Source organism: Miniopterus schreibersii, assembly GCF_964146895.1.
Source record: "Miniopterus schreibersii genome assembly, chromosome: 10".
NCBI lineage: Eukaryota > Metazoa > Chordata > Mammalia > Chiroptera > Miniopteridae > Miniopterus > Miniopterus schreibersii.
The window spans coordinates 37,289,252-37,310,935 of NC_138110.1; the positions used below are offsets into that span (position 1 = coordinate 37,289,252).

At 37.6% G+C, this 21,684-nt stretch overlaps 1 protein-coding gene across 5 annotated transcripts in view; it reads left to right on the plus strand.

Moving 5' to 3' along the window:
• The window catches only part of ZNF521 (zinc finger protein 521), a 272,429-nt gene that overhangs the window by 23,420 nt on the left and 227,325 nt on the right, over positions 1-21,684 (plus strand). For all 5 annotated transcript variants that reach the window (XM_081150140.1, XM_081150144.1, XM_081150142.1 and 2 more), the window contains one exon: positions 5,843-6,022. In XM_081150140.1, coding sequence (XP_081006266.1) covers positions 5,843-6,022 — 180 coding nt within the window. The remainder of the gene's footprint in view (positions 1-5,842; positions 6,023-21,684) is intronic.

The window sequence follows — 21,684 nt, forward strand, 5'->3', positions numbered from 1 at the left end:
TCCTCCTTGATAACAGTGCATCTGTGACATTTCTCTTTGGTTGTCAAGGACCGTGATAGACCGGTAGAACAAATAAGCAGAACCACAGACATTCTAAACTTCAGCAGTGTGGTTTTCTTTAATACAGAGATAATTCTTTCTGCCTGAGGAGATTTTATAGACAAAGGAAAGAACAAGTACGTGAAAAGGGTTTGGGTCCCTCCCCCCCCTTGAAACAGTTTAATGACTTTCAGAGAATAGGCTGGCTAGAGAATAAAAATCGGAGAAAAAGTAAAAAGAGCTCGTTTTTTATCTGACCGCATGAGCTCTTTGGACCTTTGGGTCCAGCCAGGTCTCTGCCTGGCATGGCTGCCTCTGTCCTGCCCACGTTTGGGATGCTAATCCGTAGCCACCCCACCTCCTTAGCCATCCCCCCAGTCGCTTTTGTTTTTGTTTTGTCTGTTTGTTTACCTTTTCTTGGTAGTGGGGAAAAAACCGAGGCAGCAGAGCAGCCGGCGGTGTGGGCCAGACGGCTGCACAGTCTGGCAGTGCTGCATTCCTTCATTAGAGCCCGCTTGCCATTTTATAACAGTGCGCGATTTATTTCCCCTAAATCTGTTTTCATCTTAGGGGATTTCAAGTTAGAATGCACATCCAGAGCCCAGAAAGCACAATATAATGATCCCGCCCTTTGGTTTTTGAAAACTAGGAAGGCTTTGTGCTCCTTGTTAACTCTTTGTAGCCTGAAGGTAACTTTTCCCTTGTTCTTAGAAAGTATGAAATGAAGTCAGCGAGTGTGATTTGAACACACTTACAGGGGAGGAGTGGTTTTACACATGGTTTGCTCTAAACAGATAGCATCTGGTTGTCTTTTGAGGCACAGGACTTTTCAGTAAGTCAGCCTACCCCAGAAGGCTAGTTGTGTGTACACATATGAACTTGACAAACAACATTAGACAATTAATAGTTGTTTGACAAAAGATTATTGTTAACCTGAGTTGCATCGTTTATAGTGATTTGGGCAAGGGGAGGATTTGAGATTAGAACGTATTTGTTTAAATTATCTGTTTACTTACTTATTATAGAGTTCCTGAAAATAAGACACTGAGTTTTAATGCTCTTTTTATTTTCAGAAGCTATCCTTTTAAGAAAGAACTTAGCAGCTTTCTAAAGTATCAGAAACATTGTATTTGTACTAGTCCACTAGTCATGTAACCTTGGGCCCATTTTTCCTTGAACATTTATTTTCTATAGTTTTAGGCAATTAAGATCTGGGAGGTCATGGTCATCACAATGAAGGCAAGACTTGTTTTTGCTTTTTTTAAGGCAGTATGAATTTTTTTTAGTTGGTAGTTTCTTGAACTTAACTGGCACTGTGGGGGTGAATTTTACATTGAGTAATTAATGCCATGGTTGTTTAATTTGGTGAAAAGCTGCCTATGACCAGAGAACAAACTGTTAGGAAATGGTCCAGTTTTAACTTTGTGTGTGTGTGTGTGTGTGTGTGTGTGTGTGTGTAAGTGTAAGAGGAGTATTTTGGGTTCATTCATCTCTTGCCAATCTTAGTTGTTAAGTAATCTTCTTGCATTCATATTTACATCATCCTCAGAATCTTGTGTGTCTGCTACTCTCATAAAAACTGACTCTGGTTTTTAAGGTAGGGCTTCAGGCTTGAAACGAACCAGGAAAAGCCTCATTTATATCTCCTGCAAGAAGGACAGAGGGCCTGCACTGTGTACTGGCTGCCAGAAGTTTTTATAGTAATACTTTGTATCTAGGCTCTGGCTCTTACCATTAAATGTGCTTTTTATAAAGTACCAAGTTATAAATGTAGTGCAGCTACGGCATATTAATCTTACTGCAGAGATTTAATGAGGCAGTTGTTTTGCGATGGACACTATTGGGAGCAGAGAGCGACAGAGTTTTACTTTACCACTGAGCTGCAGAAATATTCCTTGCCTGGTAATAATTATAACCACATGATCTCTGAGTTTTTCTTTCTTTTGCCAGTGCTTTTCCATGCAAAAGTGGCTTGGAAGGAGGTCCATTTGTAGGCAGTGAAATGGATTGGAAATTGGGCTGTTTTCTCAATGGTTTGACATTTTCGCTTTGATCAGGCATGGGATCCTTGTTGCACAAGGAGAAATATGTAAGATGAGTTTCAAGAATACAGATAGTCTTTGCCAGTCCACTGAGATGGCTTTTAGATATTCATTACTTTTACTTGACTTTTATATAGGTTATAAAAAGTAAATGTGGTGAAACCTCATTTTTACATGGACAGAATAGAATTTCTGCTGGTTGGCCTTAAACTGATCCCACACTTGAAATTAATTGAAGTCCAGGGTTTATGGCCTCCAACACTTTTAAGCCAGTGCAATTTTTCATTTTCCCCAAAGTTGTAATTTTATTAAACCAAGTTATAGCAATAACAACCCTTATGAAGAGGAGGATGAGAAGAAGAGAACCACCTGCCAGAAAACACAATAAGGAGAAAATCAGACTTCCTTTAAATTTCCATTTATAAGTAATGTCAACAAAATTGGAAACAGAAAGCTGCCCTTCATTTTTTGTAATAATAATTGTTTCTTTGTTCCAAAATAAGCCTTTTATCCAGGTCAGGACACTATAAATCCAGTGTTTCATAGCACCCTTTTGAAGGGATCAGTGGGAAAGCTGGTTGTGCAGGTGAGATCATTGTGATGGATGTAACATGTTCGGGGGCATCCTTTAGGGCAAAGGACAGAGAGCGGGGCCTGCAGCGACAATGGGGTTTGTAGTCCCCAGGCAGGCCGGTATGTGGATATTTAAAAGTATTGCCCTTTGGGTGAGTTTATAGCACAACAATAGAGTTGCAAGAACAATTGTTCTTGCAGTGGTGTTGGGGGCAGGGCAGTACTTACAGGCATGGACCTTGTATTTATAACCCCTTAGGTTGAAGCCAGAGGTTTGAATGGCTAGCAGAGTAATACAATTATTTTTTATGATTGGATCTCAAAGGACTTTATAAAAACTACATAACTAAGGCCATGTGCAATTATTGAAGTGCAGCCACCTGTGGGAAAGAAATGGTTGACAGTGTAAGCTTTCTAGAATCTTCCTACATCAGCTGACATTAGGAACAGAAACCCGGAACAGAAATAAACACATCTTTTGAATGGGCGAGCAAGAGTTCTTCAGGAAAGTGGAGACTGAAAAAAAAATCTACTTATAAGGAGAGAGGATGAGATTCCGGCACTCATTACGCGAGGCATCACAGGCTATAATCGCACCCACCCCCCAGAGGGTCCCTCTTAAGTGGTGACCTAAAAACAAATTCGCCAGTTGGCTGGAGCATGCATCCTAAAGTTGCAGCAGAAGTGAATAAGCTTGACTGACTGCAGTCCCCGAAGGGTTCTATCTGTAAATGCAGAAGTGGAAACAAAAACATTTTTTATTAGTGTTAAAATGACCCTCATTTTAATAACTAGCCACGGTGTGAGAAGCATGGACTGGAGTTGTTCTTAAGCTTTTAAGAGCTAAAGCATCATGTGTGCCTTCCTATTTGTTTGATGTTTTTGATATTAGATTCGTGTAAAGTGTCTATATTCTTGAATAATAAGGAAGGCCGGTTTTTATCATTTTTCTCTGCATACTACTTAAAGTATTCCTAGTGTGTCCTTATTTAAAAACAAATAGGCCTGCAAACTTGATGTGCAGCATTTAAATAATGGTATAAAAATTCAGACCTAGCGCCTGAATTTCCCTGAGTGCTGTCAGTTTTATGAGAAACTGGAAACTCATACTAAACAACCAAGAATATTCAGTGTGTGCATGTTGCCTTCCGACAGGTATTTAATGGTGTGGGGGCCAATTTGCCATAACTGGGACAGTTATTTATTTTCCGTAATCACTCTCAAATTTGGTAGTATTTTACCACTTGGTTATAGTTCGAGATCTTTGAACCATTACCCATTTGTTGCATCTGTAGCTGGAGATGAAACATTTGAAACCAGCAAAGCCAAATGCGGTGGATCATATAGAGTGTCAATTTTGGAAAATGTAGATGTGTAAGATGCCTTTTAATTTGGAGGTACCTGGTCTGTTCCTGTTTACAGAAAAAATACCAGCAAAGGACTTTTTATGTATGCTTTTTTCTTTTCCTCCTTTACCTTCTCATCATCACTAAATAATATTTACTAAGCACTCACCTGGACATGATGCTGTGCTGGGCGAAGTACAAGACAAACGAAAAAGATCCCGTGATTACTCCCCCGGGAATAAGCAGTCTAAACCCCAGTATGTTGAAATGGGCACTGTGTAGACTGTTGAGATAATAATTTTCCAGATGGCAAATCAACCCAAATTACCAATTTACTTAAACACTACGTTCTTTTTTTAAAACAAACAAAACAAACAATACTACTTGCTCTTTGAGATAGGAATCCTGCTTTTGTTCATCAACCCAGGAGATTATTATATATGTTGAATGTAAGTTGATTTTGGCAAAGGTGAATCATTTGCAGAGTGGTGATATAGTTAAGTTTATTGCAGATATGAAGAAAGCCTTTGGAACAACTGCTAGCAAAAAGGGAACATAGTTACTCGTAGAAGGAAGGTTTGTAGAAGCCTGTTACATGCAAGACAGCAGAGAGCACTTTCATGAGACACTTACTGACTTTTCTAAGAAATCTGGGCTAATTTTGTTTCTGTGAATTCTTGATTGCACATTTCACATATTTCTCCTCCCATATCAAAAAAGTTTGACTGCAGATAATGCATTACATATTTCTTAGGTATTTTGGTACAAGTCTTTTGTAATATTTCATTAACTACTCTATTTTGTGACATAGTTTATTTCTGACTTTGGAGGAATTTTTGCTGTTAGAAATTAATGTCTTATAAGTTATGTCATAGATTATCTTAATAACCCAACCCGTAAAGAGGCATATTCTCTCTCTCCCACCCTCCCCCACCTTTGCTTTTTTGCCCAGAGGAGCAGTGGCACCCTGAAGTTTGAGGGCACTTCTCTGAAATAAGTCACAGGACAACATAAAGAATCAAAAAATATTTTAAGTAGTTATTGAGCTTTAACTGAAAACATTACTTGTGTTCTACTCTCTTTTCCCCATTGCTATGTATGTAGCATTACTTAGGATTAGGATGGAACTATTTTTAGTTTTCCCATTATTTAGCTTTTGATGTTAATAGAGCCAACTCAAATTGTTGACTTGGATATAAGTTACAATTGTTCTTTGGATATTTGGTTTCATTTTTTTGCTGATTTTAAAAACAGGCGACATATACTTACAGTTGAATTTGTGTTTGTAAGAATGTTTTGCTGTGTAGTAGAGCTTGTTTCGCTCTCGCTGTCTAGCAAATAATGGGGTAACTGTGTGTTTTGACCAGTTTATAAGTAAAGGTCAATTTCGTGCCTATGGTAATTAGCTTAGCTTATTCTAGACTTTTGGCTAATTCTGGTAATTTCCCGTGAAAGAGTATATTTAGCAGAAAAGGAATTCATTCTCAAGCACAGTGTTTTCTTTTTCCTTTCCACTGGAGACTGTTTAATTTTAAAAGTGATTTATCTTTTTTTAAAAGCAAGACCCCCTAAAAGGCTAAGGGTAGCAAATTATTTGAAAGAGGAGATGGGGAAAAGGCTGCATGGTGGAGGAGAAAAGGAGAACTTCCCAGTCATCATGAACTGAAAAATTCTAGGGAAGACTCACTTTTGATTTTTCTGTCATAAAATCTGCACGAAAGCCGTCCCATTGCAGCTTCCAGGAAAATTGTGTTTCTGTTTTGGGGAGCAAGAAGATTAAATGTTACTTTAAAAGAACCTGTCTTTAAACCTTATACTTACAGTCTTGGTATTTTTTTTCAGACCCCAACTGTAAACTTGAAGACAAGACTGAAGATGGGGAGGCACTAGACTGTAAGAAGAGGCCGGAAGACGGAGAGGAGCTGGAGGACGAGGCCGTGCACAGCTGCGATAGCTGCCTGCAGGTGTTCGAGTCACTGAGCGACATCACCGAACACAAGATTAATCAATGTCAGCTGACAGGTAAACAACACTTATCCCTTCTTGTCTGCTCATACTGTTCTATTTCTGATTTTTTCAGTTTGTTCCTTTTTCCCCCCCCTCTTCCAATGATTTTACTCCTACACTTGAATACCTAGGTAAGTCTGGAAGTGCTTTAGAAAGAATTCCAAGAGGGTAGCAAACTCAGTGTCACAGGTCTTAGATTTTGAACTGTATCTAGATTTTTATAGCTAATGAGTATGGTTTCCTTTTTTTTTTTTTTTTTTAAATCCTCACCTGAGGATATTTTCTCCATTGACTTTTAGAGAGAGTGGAAGGGAGGGGGAGAGAGAGAGAAACATCGATGTGAGGGAGACACATCAGTTGGTTGCCTCCTGCAGGAGCCCTGACCAGGGCTGGGGATCCATCCTGCAACCGAGGTACATGCCTTTGACCAGGAATCGAACCCATGACCCTCCGGTTTGCAGGCTGATGCTCTTAACCACTGAGCCAAACTGGCCAGGGCAGTTCCTAGTTTCCATTTTAAAAAAAATTACAGTGATGTCATCGAGGTGCTAGCATTCGGTAACTAAAATAAAGTTTAAAAATACTTTCTGAATTATTTTTTCAAAGAAATTTAGCATTCATTAGTTTATTTTAGTTTACATGTTATCCTCTTAAGGGAGCTGTCCCTAATCAATCTCAGCCTGAGTTCGGTGCCTTTCTGTGTCCCCGTAGTCAGATGCTTATTCTTGAATATTGCAGTTTGAACTGTGTCTCCCTCATTCGACTGAAAGCTCATGGATGGCAAGAACTGTGTCTCATTTATCACTGTACCCTCCGAGCCTTTGGCCCACAGTAGGTACTCACCCAGGCACAGGAGTTACTCTGCTCTAGAGTTCATGGGAAGAATTAGATTTAAAATGACATGAAGTGTGACATGTTCAGTTGAACCATTGGAGAAAACGAAAACTCAGTTTATCAGATTTCTACTCTCTTTAAAAATATATCCTACAAGAAAGTGCTATATGAGGCTAGGTAGGTTATTTAAAGATAATTTTTTAGATTCATGTCATTTCTCTCCTACTGTTTGAAACTGATGCTGCTCCTGTGTGTGCTTGTGGGGTGTGTGTGTGTGTTTGTAGATCTCTTCCTCTCTATTTTCCCAGCACAAATTTTTCTTCTGTTAACCATGTGTAGGAAATGTATTTACTAGACAAGGTGGTTCTCCAACTGTTTTCCACAGAATATTGATATTTGTGTAAGATTTTAATAGGTGTTCCATTTTAACCAGATTTCCTGACACAGATTATTGTGGAAATGTTGGATTAAGTCCAGTTTAATAGGCTTCTTTATTAAAGTGCACTGTGGCTCTTTAAGAAGGGATTACAGTGAGTAAGTTTATTAAGCCAGAGAATCTTCTTTCTTTCAGAAAACCCATTAGCATTTTTGGAACATAAGTATGAGAATTGATGAAGCTTATATAAACATTGGCTATGTACATGTTTTTTTGTGTTTTTTTGGTAACTTATTTTGATACAATTCCAAATTTATAGAAATTTGCAAAAATAATACATGTAATTCCCTTAATGCCATTTACCTGCTTGCCAATTATTTATATTTTACTCCATTTGTTTTGTCATTCATTGTCTCTCGCTCTCATCAATATGGGCTGCAGATATCACACTCTTCTAAATATACTTTGTGTATTTCCTAGGAACAAATATATTCTTTTACATGACCACAGCACACTTACTGAAATCAGGATGGAAAACACTTACCATAGAATACTATCTTCTAACCCCCAATCAATATTTAAATTTCAGCAGTTATTACAATAATGTCCTTTAGAGCTATGTATTTTTCTCATGCAGGACAAGGAACACGCATAACATTTAATTGTCATGTCTCTTGTTTCCTTTCACTTGGGATGACCTCTCAGTCTTTGTTTCTTGATGAGTACTTGCCAGCTCCTTAGAGAATGCCCATCTGTATTTGGGTTTGTTTGTTGACCTGTGACTACATTCAGGTTCTATACGTCCATTGCAGGAACACCACCAAAGTGATGCTGTGCCCTTCTCAGTGCTTTAGATCAGGAAGAATGTGATGGTGATTTTCCCCAAGTTGATGATGTTAACACTGCATGCTTGTTTAAGGTGGTATTCACCAACTTTCTCTACTGTAAAGTTACTATTTTCCCTTTGGAAACAATAAGCAGTTTGTGGGAAAATACTTTGACACTATGTAAAGACCCCACCCTCATAAAATATCCTGTTTAACTCCATGTATTTTATATTTATTAGTTGGCCTTTTGTTATAGTATCCTTTTTAAAAATATATATATATTTGTATTGATTTCAGGGAGAGGAAGGGGGGGAGAAAGGGAGAGAGAGAGAAATATCAATGATGAGAGTCATTGATTGGCTGCCTCTTACACGCCCCCTGTTGGGGATCGAGCCCACAATGTGGGCAAGTGCCCTGACCGGGAATCGAACCGAGATCTCCTGGATCATAGGTCAGTGCTCAACCTCTGAGCCATGCTGGCCGGGCACAATATCCTTTCTTTATTTTTTCATTCATTTATTCATATCACTATGGGCTTTTGAATTTTTATTTTATTCATTAGATCATAATTCATTGCTATCATTATTTTGATGCCCAGATTGCCCAAGACTTAGCCAACAGGAGTCTCTTCAGACTGGATTCTGTGTCGTTTTAATATGACTCCCTCATTATTTGAGGACATAGTTTCTGTTCTTGTCCCAGTCCTGCAATCAGCCTTTTTTTTCAAGGATTCCTGGTTCCTTTAAGATGACAAAGGTATTTTGAAACCAAGATGGGGGCACTGTGTGTGCTCATTGCTATAAATATATCTGTTATAGACCCTCTTAGCAGCAGAATTAGGAAATGTATAGGTATGTTTAATATAATACAATATAGTGTATAAATTACACATATATACAAATATATACACATAAATGTTTTTTTCTTTTTCTAATATGAACTGTGTGTTCTTATTGATATTTCTAATTTAATCCAACACTTCAGGTATGTCCCAGTCTTTTTCCTTTTCATATTTGTTACTCCCTTCTTCAGCAGTAGAAATCTGTCTTCCATCATCCTTAATATGTTTACTCATATTTTTTAGTCTAAAATATACATTAAGTAGTTTCAAAATTGCTTGCTCATATCACCATGATAAGAAGACCAACTAAGTAGTTTTATAGTTGTTTAAAATTATTAGTGAGTTTAATGTAACATTTATATACAGTGAAATTTGTAAATCTCAAATGTACAATAGGATGAATTTTGACAAAATACATGCACTCATGTTACGCACATTCCTCTTAAGATAATTTCTTGCATCCTAGAAATTTTCCTCACATCCGTTTTCAATTAATAATGTCCCAACCTAAGTACCTAGCTTTTACCTTTCTAAACCATAGATTAGTTTTGCATGTTTTAGAACTTCTTATAAGTGAAATCACATAGTCTGTACTCTTTGGTGTCCAGCTTCTTATGTTCAGAATGTCTGTAAGATTCATTCATATTTTGTATATTTTTTTTGTTGCTGAGTAGTATTCCACTGTATGAATATACCACAATTTGTTTTTGATTCTTCTGGTAGATATTTTGGTTATTTTTAGTTTTTGGTTATTATGAATAAAGTTGTTGAGAACCTTTCTATATAGATCTTTTTGTGGATATATGTTTTATTTCTCTTGAGGCAGGAATAGAAATGTTGGGTTATGGGTGTAGGGTGGGGTATGTGAATATTAACTGTAAGTTTTAACTGTATGAAAACATTTAACTGTGTGAAAACTTCTGAACCTTTTACACTCCTACCAGCAATGTCTGAGCATTCCAGTTGTGCATCCTTTGTAACCTCTGTGTTGTCGGTTTTTTTAGTTTTGGCATTCTTTTGGGTGTGTATAGGTATTCTTTGTGGACTTATTTACACTTTCTAGCTCACATATACTTAATTGACTTCATTTAATGCATTTCTTTTCAGAATGCATCATTTTTGGAAAATCCCACTAAGTGTAGGCAGTTAGTATGATTCTGTTTTCAGTGGAATAGCTTGTGCTGTAAAGGAAGTTTTATTGATGTAGAATCAACACTAACATTAGGTTAAAGACATGGGGACTTGGCTGACATGGCCAGTATATGCTGTACTCACAAGAAGTCTTACCTAAGGTAAGAGGGCCTTATGTCTCATGTGAAAGGTTGGCTTTCAATTCAATCAACTAAAAAAAAAGAACAAAAAAAGTCAACTTCTACTTAGTGTTTACTTATTATTGAGTTTGTGCCATACAGTTATCCTTATTTTCAGCTCTATGAAATAGAATAGAAGCAAAAAACATTATTCCTTGACAACTTTATATATTATATAATATCTATTTCTTTATATACTATACAACTTTAGTATCACTGCAGAATATGCTGGATTTTCAGCACATGGTATGGTGAAGATAATATTTATGGGTTAAATATTGTTTTCAAAAATAAAAAAGACAAGCTCTAATAAAATGTTTGGTTTATTTTGATCTTAAACTTTGTGAAAGGAGGGAATCTAGTCTTTGTTCACATATCACATTTGAATCAAAGGTTGGAAACAGAGGCTTATTTGTATCTTAACGACACACACTTCAGGAAGGGTAAACCTGAGGGGCCTTGGTCCTGTTTATTGTTGTCTGCGATGATTTCTTGCAGAGGGTGGTAGATGGTTGAGGAAAAGCAGGAGTGGGGGATCAGGGAGAGAGCAAAAGAGGGAGAAACAACCAGAATCGTTCACATTTGTGGAAGGTGTTAAAGTTGAAACTTGAATTGGCTCAGGGTCTAATCTGGAAAAGATTAAAGGCTCTGGGAGCATTTTAATTAAAAGAGAAACATGATACTTGCACCTTCTTCCTTGGTTGTGGCCTTTCAATGTAAGTTAGGTCCGCCTCTCCCAAGTTTTGTTTTCCTGCTGCTTGAGTTAACTCTGTGCTGGGTGGGTTTTCTTCTTCTTTCTTCCTTCTCTCTTCTTCCTCATCCTCTTCCTCTCCCCTTCCCTCTTCCTTCTTCCTCTCCCCCTTCCTCTTCCTCTTCCCCTTCCTCTCCTCTTCTTTTTCCTCCTTCCTCCTTCTTCCTTCCTCTCCCTCTCCCCCCTTTTCTCTTCCTCCTCCTTTCCCCTTCTATTCTTCCTCTTCCTCTCCCCCTCTCCTCTTCTTCTCCCCCTTCTCTTCTTCCTCTTTCTCTTCCCCTTCCTCTCTTCCTCTCCCCTTCCTCTTCCTCTTCCTCTCCCCTTCTCCTCCTCCTCTCCCCTTCTCTTCTTCCTTTCTCTCCCTCTCCCCCTCCTCTTCCTCTTCCTCCTTCTTCCTTCTTCCTCTTCCTCTCCCCCCTCTCCTCTTCTTCTCCCCCTTCTCTTCTTCCTCTTTCTCTCCCTCTCCCCGCCTCCTCTTCTTCCTTCTTCCTTTTTCTTTCTTCTTCCTCTGATGAAAGAAGTGCTAGTTTAGCACAGGAAGCTATTTCTAGTTGTTTTCTTTTTTCCTCTCTTAGTTTCACTCTTTCTTTCATTATTTGTTTTCATTCTTTTTGTTTTTTAACTTCATCCAGCCATATTTGTATCTTTCCTACTTTTCCTGATTTCTATTCTTTCATCAAGACTCTTAATTTCTTCATTGTTCATATTTATCCCTGTTTTATAGTTTCTTGCTGCTCTTTCAACTTTTTCCTTTGTTCCTCATGGCTCCCCTTTCCCTTCTGTTAACCTTGAAGTCTTTACTTACGTGTTTGGCCCTACCCAGCTAGACCTTGGCCTGAAGACTTTTTGGTGAACGATTTATGTGAAGAAAGAGGAAATTCTGAGTAGTGTACTGGGGTAGAATTAGGAAAGAAATCTTAAAATTTGTTGTTTGCAAAAGAACAGGAAGCCAGGGATTCTATGGTCTGATGTATATGGGAGTTACTCAGTAGTTCTGTTGTCAGAGAACTGGTAGAAACCTGCCTTGAGATCCCTCTCATCCTTTAACTGAGGGTTTCTTAGTAACTGGGGATCTGTTCCTTTGGTCACTTTCATCCCCAAGGGTAAGGCACATTCCTAGGGTAGTCTGCCTAGATGAGAATGGATTTACTCTATATCAGAGGTCTTGAGATCCTGGTGTAATCTCGCCAAGTGAGCCCAGACTAGACCAGGCCTTAGGAAATGAAGTTAAAATATGGGGCAAGATGACCAATTCTGGACCCAGATGTGAAAGACATCTTGTGGACTGATTATGTCCTAGGTCAGTTCATGAGTAGATACCAGTAACCTGGACTGAACTCGGAGACAGTAGATTCGGCAGGAAACCCAGAGATCTGAAGTGTTGCACACACAATTCGTGGAGTCCACCGCTGATGGGTGTTCTGGAATGTGGGCTCTATTCTGGACAAGCATCTTGATCTAGGAAAGAGCAAAACAGTCCCCCAGGATTGTAAGGGACAAGATGGCACTCACGAAGATGAGTTCTCTCTTTGTCTCAGGGGGCAGTTTTCCTCTAGTTTACAATTCAGCATATGTTAATGAATTATGTTCATCCCTGCTTGAAGGAATAAGGGGAAAGGTGAGAGAGAAAACACTAAATCCCACTCTTCAAATGTAGCAGTAGATGGAAGCCACCTGTCTTGCCCCAGCCTTGCTCTCTTTCCTGGAGTCTGGGGAGGGAGGGAAATCAACACTCTAATGCTGTTGGGACTCTCTGATGCAGAAGACAGATTATCAAAATATATATTTAAAGAAGGAAAAGCACAGAGAACCTCTCATTTTACTAATCCACAAACCCTATCATTTCTTGCCAATTCCCTCAGGGGGTGGGGAGGGCTGGAAGCCAGAGGGGTCTCATCACACTTCTCAACAAAGATTTAATAGCAGGGTGCTATGGGGAAGGCTGAGATTACGGAGACTTTATTATGCTTACAAAACCGAGTTAGAACTAGCATTGTAAATCATCAAAACTAAGCTACACTTCATAGGGTAAATGTGGAAAGTGCATTTGGTAATACTGTATGCTTATTCTGAGTCATTTTTCTCTTCTCTCCTGCTAATTTGCAAACTTGAGTTGTCTGTTAAATGTTCTTTTTTCCCATCATTAATGTGATTTGCCTGAGTGTAAATGCTAAAAAACTAACTAGCGTATTCATTCTAAATCCTCTGGCCCACCTTACCATCAGTAAGATGAGAAGGTAGAGAGATGTGTGACAGCAAGGATGTTGCGCTTTGGGGGAACATATTTGTAGACCAGATTTATAAAGCCCTAATCATCTTTGTAACTCCTTTGCAAATATTATTATTACTGTACAGGTTTATATTTTTGAGGAAAATGAACTGAATCCACAAGTGGACACTGTACATCAGTATGAAACAGCATATGTTCACTTAATGTGATTTTAAAATTTATGAGACTTCCTGGAAGTTTCACACAGATTTTGTGAACTGAAGACTTTTAGACATCTGGATTGTTTTTGGCCAAAGAACTTTTTTTAAAAGTGAAAGACTTTTTTTCTTTCCAAATTCAAGACTGGTTGGTTCTACTTGAAAATCAAGTACAATAAGTGCTAGTTCTGTTGGCAGTGGAATAAGGGAATTGAGTGTTCTATGGAATGAAGCATGATTTCCATAGAAGTATATTAGAGCTGTTTTAAATTTTTTTTTCTGTTTTCCTTTTCAAATGATTATTTGAAATAAATTACATGAAGTAAATGATACTGTAACTTTTTAGTTTTATCAATTAGGCTTATTATGACATAACTTTTATTTGCATCTTTCTATATTAGTTTCTATGTTAATTCATTATTCATACTTTGTTATTAACCTTTATATATTATCTATGTCTATATTAATTAGGGTTAGGGCACTCTATGTTTTATTTTTCTATTTCCCTCCATTTTGATCAATTTCTAGTTTCCTACTTAAAATATTTTCTTAGTTTTTAGCTTACTTCATTCTCCAGACCCTCCAAGACCCTACCTGCAGCTTCATGGCTTCCATCATTTCCATTCCCAGCCTCTTCTCCACATCTTATTTTTCAGACCAGTAGTTTTCAAACTTTTGATAAAAAAAAATTTTGTCTATATCTTCATAATATCTATTTATTAATACACTACATAGATACTTCTGTGATACAACAATCACAAAAGTAGAAATTGAAAAATGAAGTAAAGAGGAAACAAACAGGCTTTTAAAATAAATTTATGTTGTTTTGAAGTCCTGGTCTAGATTCATTTATTTTGATAATTTATTTTAATGTCTGTGAGAGCTGAAGAAAAAGCTATCTCAAAACCACCAAAGAGAGATCATACATTATTCAACTTTTTAAAAAAAATATTTTCTTTTTATTTATTGATTGATTCTTGAGAGAGAGTAAGGGGGAAAGAGAGAGACATCGATTTGTTTTTCTACCTATTTATGCATTCATTGGTTGCTTCTTTTTTAAATATCCTTTTAAATTTATTGATCTGAGAGACAGAAAGAACACTGATTCGTTGTTCCACTTACTTACGCATTCATTGGTTGGTTCTTGTATGTGCCCTGACTGGGGATCCAACCCACAGCCTTGGTGTATCAGGACGATGCTCTAACCATCTGAGATACCTGGCCAGGCCATAAACTTCTGGACGAGGTTCATCAATATCAATGGTGAATATAATCCCATATTTCAAATAACTTTCCTGATAAACTCGATTTTGTTTTGCCAATTTTTGGTCAAATCTGCTTAAATTGTTTCTTTCTTGCCTGTCTTTTATGCAGTGGATGACAAAAAAACTGTATTGAGGAGTGAAGGGGCCTGATTTGCCATTTTCCTGTTGATTACTTGTTTTTAACTTTCAATATCTTGCAGAAAACTTTTAAAAATCCTTTGTCAAAATTTGGGGATTTTGTGTGAATTTAGTTAACATTAAATGAGATGATCTGTACGTTTATTACATTGGCATGGTATACAACACTATTTTGAGATGTGGAAAGAGATGGAAAAGCAAGGGCACCCAGGCTTGTGGGAGTACTATTTATCTTCTCTCTTTCAGGAAGGTCTGATTTGTTTCTGGATGGCTATTTATGGCCGGTGTCTGTTCTGATGGTTGCTAAATATTCAGAGTATCTTCTCTACCCTAGGATATGCACCCTTTATTTCAGAGACTGCTATTCTTGACTACCATTTACTTCATCATGTGCAAAACAACTCAGTGAGTCTCTGCTCCTCTCAATTTTAGAGAAGGTGGTAGGGCTGTGTGTGTCATTCCCTTAATCTGGCAGGATCCTAAATTCTTTCATGCGTTTATTAGACAAAAAAGCAATCCTCCGAAATTGGTTCCAATCTCTGAGCTGTTGGCAGAGTGAGCTCCTTTCTCTGGTTCTGGAGGAAGGGTCAATTTAACTATTATCTGCTTTAAAAGCTTTGTGATTTCCACATTGATTTTGCTGCAGCAGAATTTTGACACTGGTACCTAGTCTACCATTCTCTTCTTCTTATTATGTTTGTTTGTAAAATTTTCTACTAAAATGTGGATAGAAAATAATCATTGTAAGGTTTATTATTTCCGCAATGCTTATCAAATGCTTTTGGGCATTGTAGTGGGATTTATAAAAGGATTGTACCTATGGGTTACATTTCCCCACTATGAATGATGAGCTATTACATGTATTAATTTATTAAAATGAAATAGCTGGAGTGGTGGAGGGGTAATTTTAAGAAATATTTTTCTATATTTTTTTAGGTGCATTTTAAAATTAGGTGTTTTTACTGTCAGCCTGCTCTAAAAACTTGAGAATCACTAGATAGCTACTAATTATGAATGGAAAGTTTCTGAAGGATGAAATTTCCTAGAAACAGAAAGTAAATTAAATGGGTGTGTTCACTTTATTTTTACAAGTAAAACCTGAGTAGAGAATATCCTGTATGTATATAACTATATTCTCAAATTAACCTGCTCCTTGATTAATTTGAGGTTTTTGAAATTAGCATTTTTTTTTCCTTTCTTAATTCTCACCTGATATGTTTTTATTATTTTTTTTTAGAGAGAGAGAAAAACGGATGTGAGAGAGAAACATTGATTGGTTGCCTCCTGCACACACCCCGACCAGAGATCAACTCCATAACCTTACGGGGCATGGGACAGTGCTGCCACCAACTGAGCCACCTGGCCAGGATGAAAATAGCATTTTGAAATGAATAGAATTCAGGAAGGAAATTGGCATTATTTGTGTATAAAAAAAGTTACCTTTGATGTCTTACATAACCACAGTTGTTTCAGATAAATGGTTTTGCCTTACTTGTATAATTAATACTGAATATATAATCATCTAATTTTGTGGTTTCAGGATTTATTTGCCAAAAATTGTAAATAAAATGTCAAGAACACAAACCATGGGAGAATATCTTCAAGAATTTCCACCGTGTCCTTGATGGTCATTGATGGTAATTAAAGCTGTCAGTTTGTCCCTGTGGAGAAGTGTAAAAATTATAAATGAAGGGCTGTATTTGGGATGTGGAAACAGTGGGGCTCTTTTGTGAGGAAGATGAATGAAAAGAGACCAAACATTTCCTAGGTCCTCTGCAGTCGTTCAGTTTGTCTTATAAGCAGGGCAGTGTTTAGCTGTTTGGATACAGTTGTGTGCACACAAGGGCTCTGCCACACGTAGCCTGTTTTCAAATGTGAAATTCAACATGTTAAAACTTAAGATGTTGAATTTTTACATTTTTGCATGATTGCATTTAAGTATATATATTTTTACATTACTCTACTTAGGAGAGTTGTGACTGATAGATACCTACTTCCTTTATAGGGTAGTGAGTTGCTAGAGAAGCTATTGAAAGTAGACATTTCCCAGTCTTTCTTTTTGTGTTAAATCTCTGGCTGGGGATCTTGTCTTTGGGGAATGGCAGCAATGTCACAGAGATCTATGACCTCTTAATAGGCCTTGGGAAGGGGAGGCAGGAATCATTCTACACTGTGCCTCAGGGCTTAGTTCCTTTAAACTTCAAGGAATTGGACTGGAACTCTTCACTCCTCTTTGCTCTCAGCTTTACCTTCAGGGGAAATTGATCGATTAGAGGTGATTATTCCACAAACTCTGAACCCCTTTCCCCTCTTTGTTCCAACTGGAGCTTCTCAAATTAAAGAGATTGTGTCTCTGGGGTGAAAGGCAGAATGAATTTAAGTAGATTATTGGGTGGAACTCTTTGAACACACATTAAAAGTGCTAAAAAATATATTTGGAACAGAAGGAAATATTTGAAGCAAAAGGAAAGAGAAACATTTGTTTCAGTATAATTATAATGTAATTATATGGGGTACTTTTGAGCATATGATTAGCTGTTAGAATGTAGAACTATAGTAGTGCTTCAAACCAAGAAAATAACAGGGTCAGTGCAGTAAATGGACAAATGTGCAAAGTCTAGGTGGTGAGTAAGACCCTAATAGGACCAAAGACATCCATAAATGACTAGGTTTATATGTGTCTCCTATTAAGCACAGCGAGATTCTACTAATTGATAGCTTTTAGTTTTCTCTAACTTTGTTTAACAACAACAACAAAAAGATGTATACCTAATTCTTTTTTTGGTGTGTGATGTATTTGCCTTGTGGACCCTGTAGACCATATTAGGAATATATTTAATACCACATCAATTTAATTTTTCCCTCCTTTAAAAAATCTAATTTTTGGACTCTACCTACCCACAGAGCAGTATTAGCTCCCCCTGGTGACTAAATAAAAATGTAGACAAGGATTATTGGGGTGATTAACTTCCTTATATTAACCTTCGATGCATAGTTAATATTAGGATGAATATACTAATCATGTTCACTGAATAGTTTTCCAAGAAAAATTCCAGTTAGTCTTGAGGAGTGTCCATTTTCTTGTCCATCTATCTACATAATGAAGGCTAGTCTATCTCATGTGGCTTTCTTGGAGTTGTGCCCATTTTATTGATTCCACAGCTCTTGGTTTTCTACTGTGGGAGATACTGGAACAGAGGGAAGATATCCAGATCTTCTGTAAACTAGGAACTGATTTCAGATGCAAAAAATAAAAGTAAAAGCAGCTACCAATTTACCTATCTCTGTCATTCTTGTAAAATAAACTTTCTATAAAAAAGGTTATTACTGTTAAAATGCTTTAGAAGAAATACTTTTAGATAAAACCACATTATACATTCAAACACTAAGATGTATTTTGTTGTTATATCAAGAAAACACTTTTCATTTAATTATGAATTATTTAAAGTGTATATTTTTATTTCTCAGATTGCCTTTCAACGTAACTCTTAGTTTCATAAAAATTTCCCCCAAACATAATTAAATTATCAGGTTGACGGATTTTTGAAAATGCTTTAAAAATATTTTGTTGTGAAGAAATCTGTCAAATCTGTCATATACTTACTATTTCTTACTTATAATTTAATTTTCTATGCAAAGTATTTGTTTTTCACTAGTATTTTATACTGGTTATCAGAAAGCAAAAGTTCTGTGACTATATGGATCTGGTTTAATATTTTATATTAAATATTATATTATCATGCATTCAAAAGAAGGGATTTAAAATCTTATCTGGGAGCTAGTACCTGAGTTGTTCTTTTGGTCCTTCTGTTCTCCTGAATATTTTCTATAATTTAGCACTGCCTTGCCATCCTTTTGCTTTTCTTCCTTTCCTGGGCTTTATTTTTAGGATATAAGCCTTAGCCTCTTGTGGTTTTTTTTGTGTGTTTTTTCCCCACCAAGGTATCTCTCTGTATTTGGGGAAAGGATACAATTTTCTAAACTCAACCATTTCCTAGTATCACCTTCTTTGTCCTGTGGAAATCTCACTGAAGCTTCTTTTGAAGTTACTGATACTGTTTCGTCATTTGGCCAGAAGTGATGGCATGGTTAGCATCAGCACAGCTGAACGTAGCCCCTTCTCTCTTCCTCAGTTTATTTCTCCCTCCTTCTATTCCTTCCTCCCTCCCTCCCTCAAGCACACTGCCTGCAGTTCATTTGTCCCAGTGCCTAGCAGAAGTGCAAAGGACCATACTTTGCCTTCACTTTTGCTAGTGGTCACTCATAAGTATAACTTAAGTTGGTGCCCAGCACCTAAATAGTGATAGCTTTCTTCTTGTGAACAGCAGTTTAAAACAGACAAATGTTTATTAATACAAATGTTATTCCATTGATTTAGATGCTGCAGTTTGCCTTACTGTAATGAAAAGTGAATGACACCATTTCTTGATACAGTTAAGAAAAACATGCAGAGATAGTGAAATGAATAGCACCTCTTAGTAGTTTGTTTTCCCAAATACTACTGTTCATTTATAAACAATTCAGTTCAGTCAGCATTTATCAATAGCCTACTTTTTGTCTAATAAACTTTGGAAATATAGGGTCCAGGATCTTCTGAATGAAAAATGCTTGAAAGGGAGTCACTGAGCCCAACATGGAGCGTCAGGGATGGCACCCTCAGCACAGGATGCCTACAGTGGTGCGCGAGAGTCAGCTAGGTGAACAATGGCAGGGAGAGGGACATTTCTGGCAGATAAAAGAGAAAGAATAGGAGAGATGCAAAACCATAGCATCTGCTGGGACAACTTCAAACTAGAGGCAAAAGGGTAAGATAGGGAATTAGAGTAAGACTGTATCATTACCTATTGCTGTGTAATAAATTACTCCAAAACTTTTTGACTTAAAACAATATTTATGCATTATCTTAAAATTTCTGTAGGTCAGAAATTTGGGACCTGCTGACCTGGGAGATTCTGGTGTAGGGTTTTGGCCAGGTCAGCAGGTCTGGTGTAGGGCTGTTCTCTGAAGGCTTGAATAGGGCTGCTGGGTCCATATCCAAGCTCAGTCACATGGCTACTGACTGAAGACAATAGGTCTTCACCACATGGGCCTGTCTGTAGGGTAGCTCATGACATGGCAGCTGGCTTTCCACAAAACAAGAAATCTGAGAGGGAGAGGGAGGGGGAGAGAGAGAGGGAAAGAGGGAGAGAGAAATGAGGAAACTGCAATGTCTTCCATGGCCTAATCTTGAAAGTGGCATACCATTACTTCTGCCATATTCTGGGTCACACAGATCAACTCTGGTATGATATGAGAGAGAATTACACAAACGCATGGTTACCAGGAGATGGGGGGGTCCCTGGGGGCCATCTTAAAGGCTGGTTAATGCAATGGACCAGGAAGGGAAGATTGGGTTGTGCTGTGGGGCCATGCTGAGAACTTAGATTTGGTTCTTCCACCCGTGCTTTTCAGACTGCTCTGGGGAACCTCATAGCCATCAGCCAGGTCAGCACGGAGGTAGGGAGATGAGTTAGCAGGGATCCTCCGTTCCCTGCAACTGGAACAGTATTTCCAGGTGGGAATTGTTTCATATATTGGATATTCAAGTAAGAGTTTATTTGAATACTGGATTTAGAAGGTTAAGAATTTTGATAATTACTGTTTTAGGCAGTGGGTAATCATTGTTCAATTGGATGGTGTATTGGAGGAGAAATGAGAGAGGGGTAGGGGTTTCATATAGGCAGCTCTTAGGATTACACCAGTAAGAGAAGTTGGGGCCAAAACCAGTGCAGTGGCAACAAGAGCAGGAGAGGTTCAAATTCAGTAAATATTTAGGAGGTAAAATCATCCAGATGGAGTAATTAATTGTGGGACATAAGAGCAAGGAAGAGATCCAGAACAAGCCCCACACCTCTGAATTCCTCGGGTGCATTGGGTGGCCATCGCTTATTCTAAGAATTAAAGAAGCAGGTGTGGAAAGTAGGGAGGTGAGTTCACGTCTGTTTGTGTTAAATTCAGTAAATATTTAGGAGGTAAAATCATCCAGATGGAGTAATTAATTGTGGGGCATAAGAGCAAGGAAGAGATCCAGAACAAGCCCCACACCTAAAATTGTTTAAAAGCACAGTTGTATATGTAGGCCAGAACCCAAAGGTGGATACTGGGGCACATAACATCCTTCCTGTCTCCTTGAGTTGTGGTTTAGTTTTCTCTCTGTCAATTATATAAGTTTCTTCTCCAACTTATCCTCATTTTTTCTAACAATTTCTGATCCAGTCTCCCCCACCTCCATTTTAATAATGAAGAATCTCTTCCCTTCAGATTGGTGATGCCTTGAACTTTGGCTGTTGGATATAAGGCCCCTTGTAGTTGGGGTTGTTACAACAAGTGGAAATGACACCCTGAAAAAGCAAGATGTTAAAAACATTAAGGCTGCCTAACGTTCTTTTCTTTCAGGATGAGGAGTTTTGACATTCAAGGTTTAATGCCTTATTGAAATCCAGCAAATGCATGCTAAGAAGGGTGCTTTATTCTCACAGGATTAGAGCAGTGGGTTTTATTTTTAAAAACATATACTGAGGTTCATCTCTGTGGCAAATCTTATTACTTGGGAATTACTGGTCATGCCCACCAGCACCCCCAACCCCCCCAAAAAGAAATTACCAGGCAGATTTAATTTTACTATTCCTTTTTTGGAATCTGTGACCATCTTGTGAATCTTAACAGGCTGCTTTTATGGCTGATTTTCAGATGCAGTTTCCCATCAACTCCCTTAGTATTATTTTCATTAAAAATTCCATTAGCTTAAAAAAATCAATGTAATCATTCAGTAGTAATTAATTCTTACCAATCTTTGAAAGGAGAGATGAATTAAGAAAACTTGAAAATGTTAAAATCAGTAAAAGAGTCGTGTGGCTAATGGGACTGGT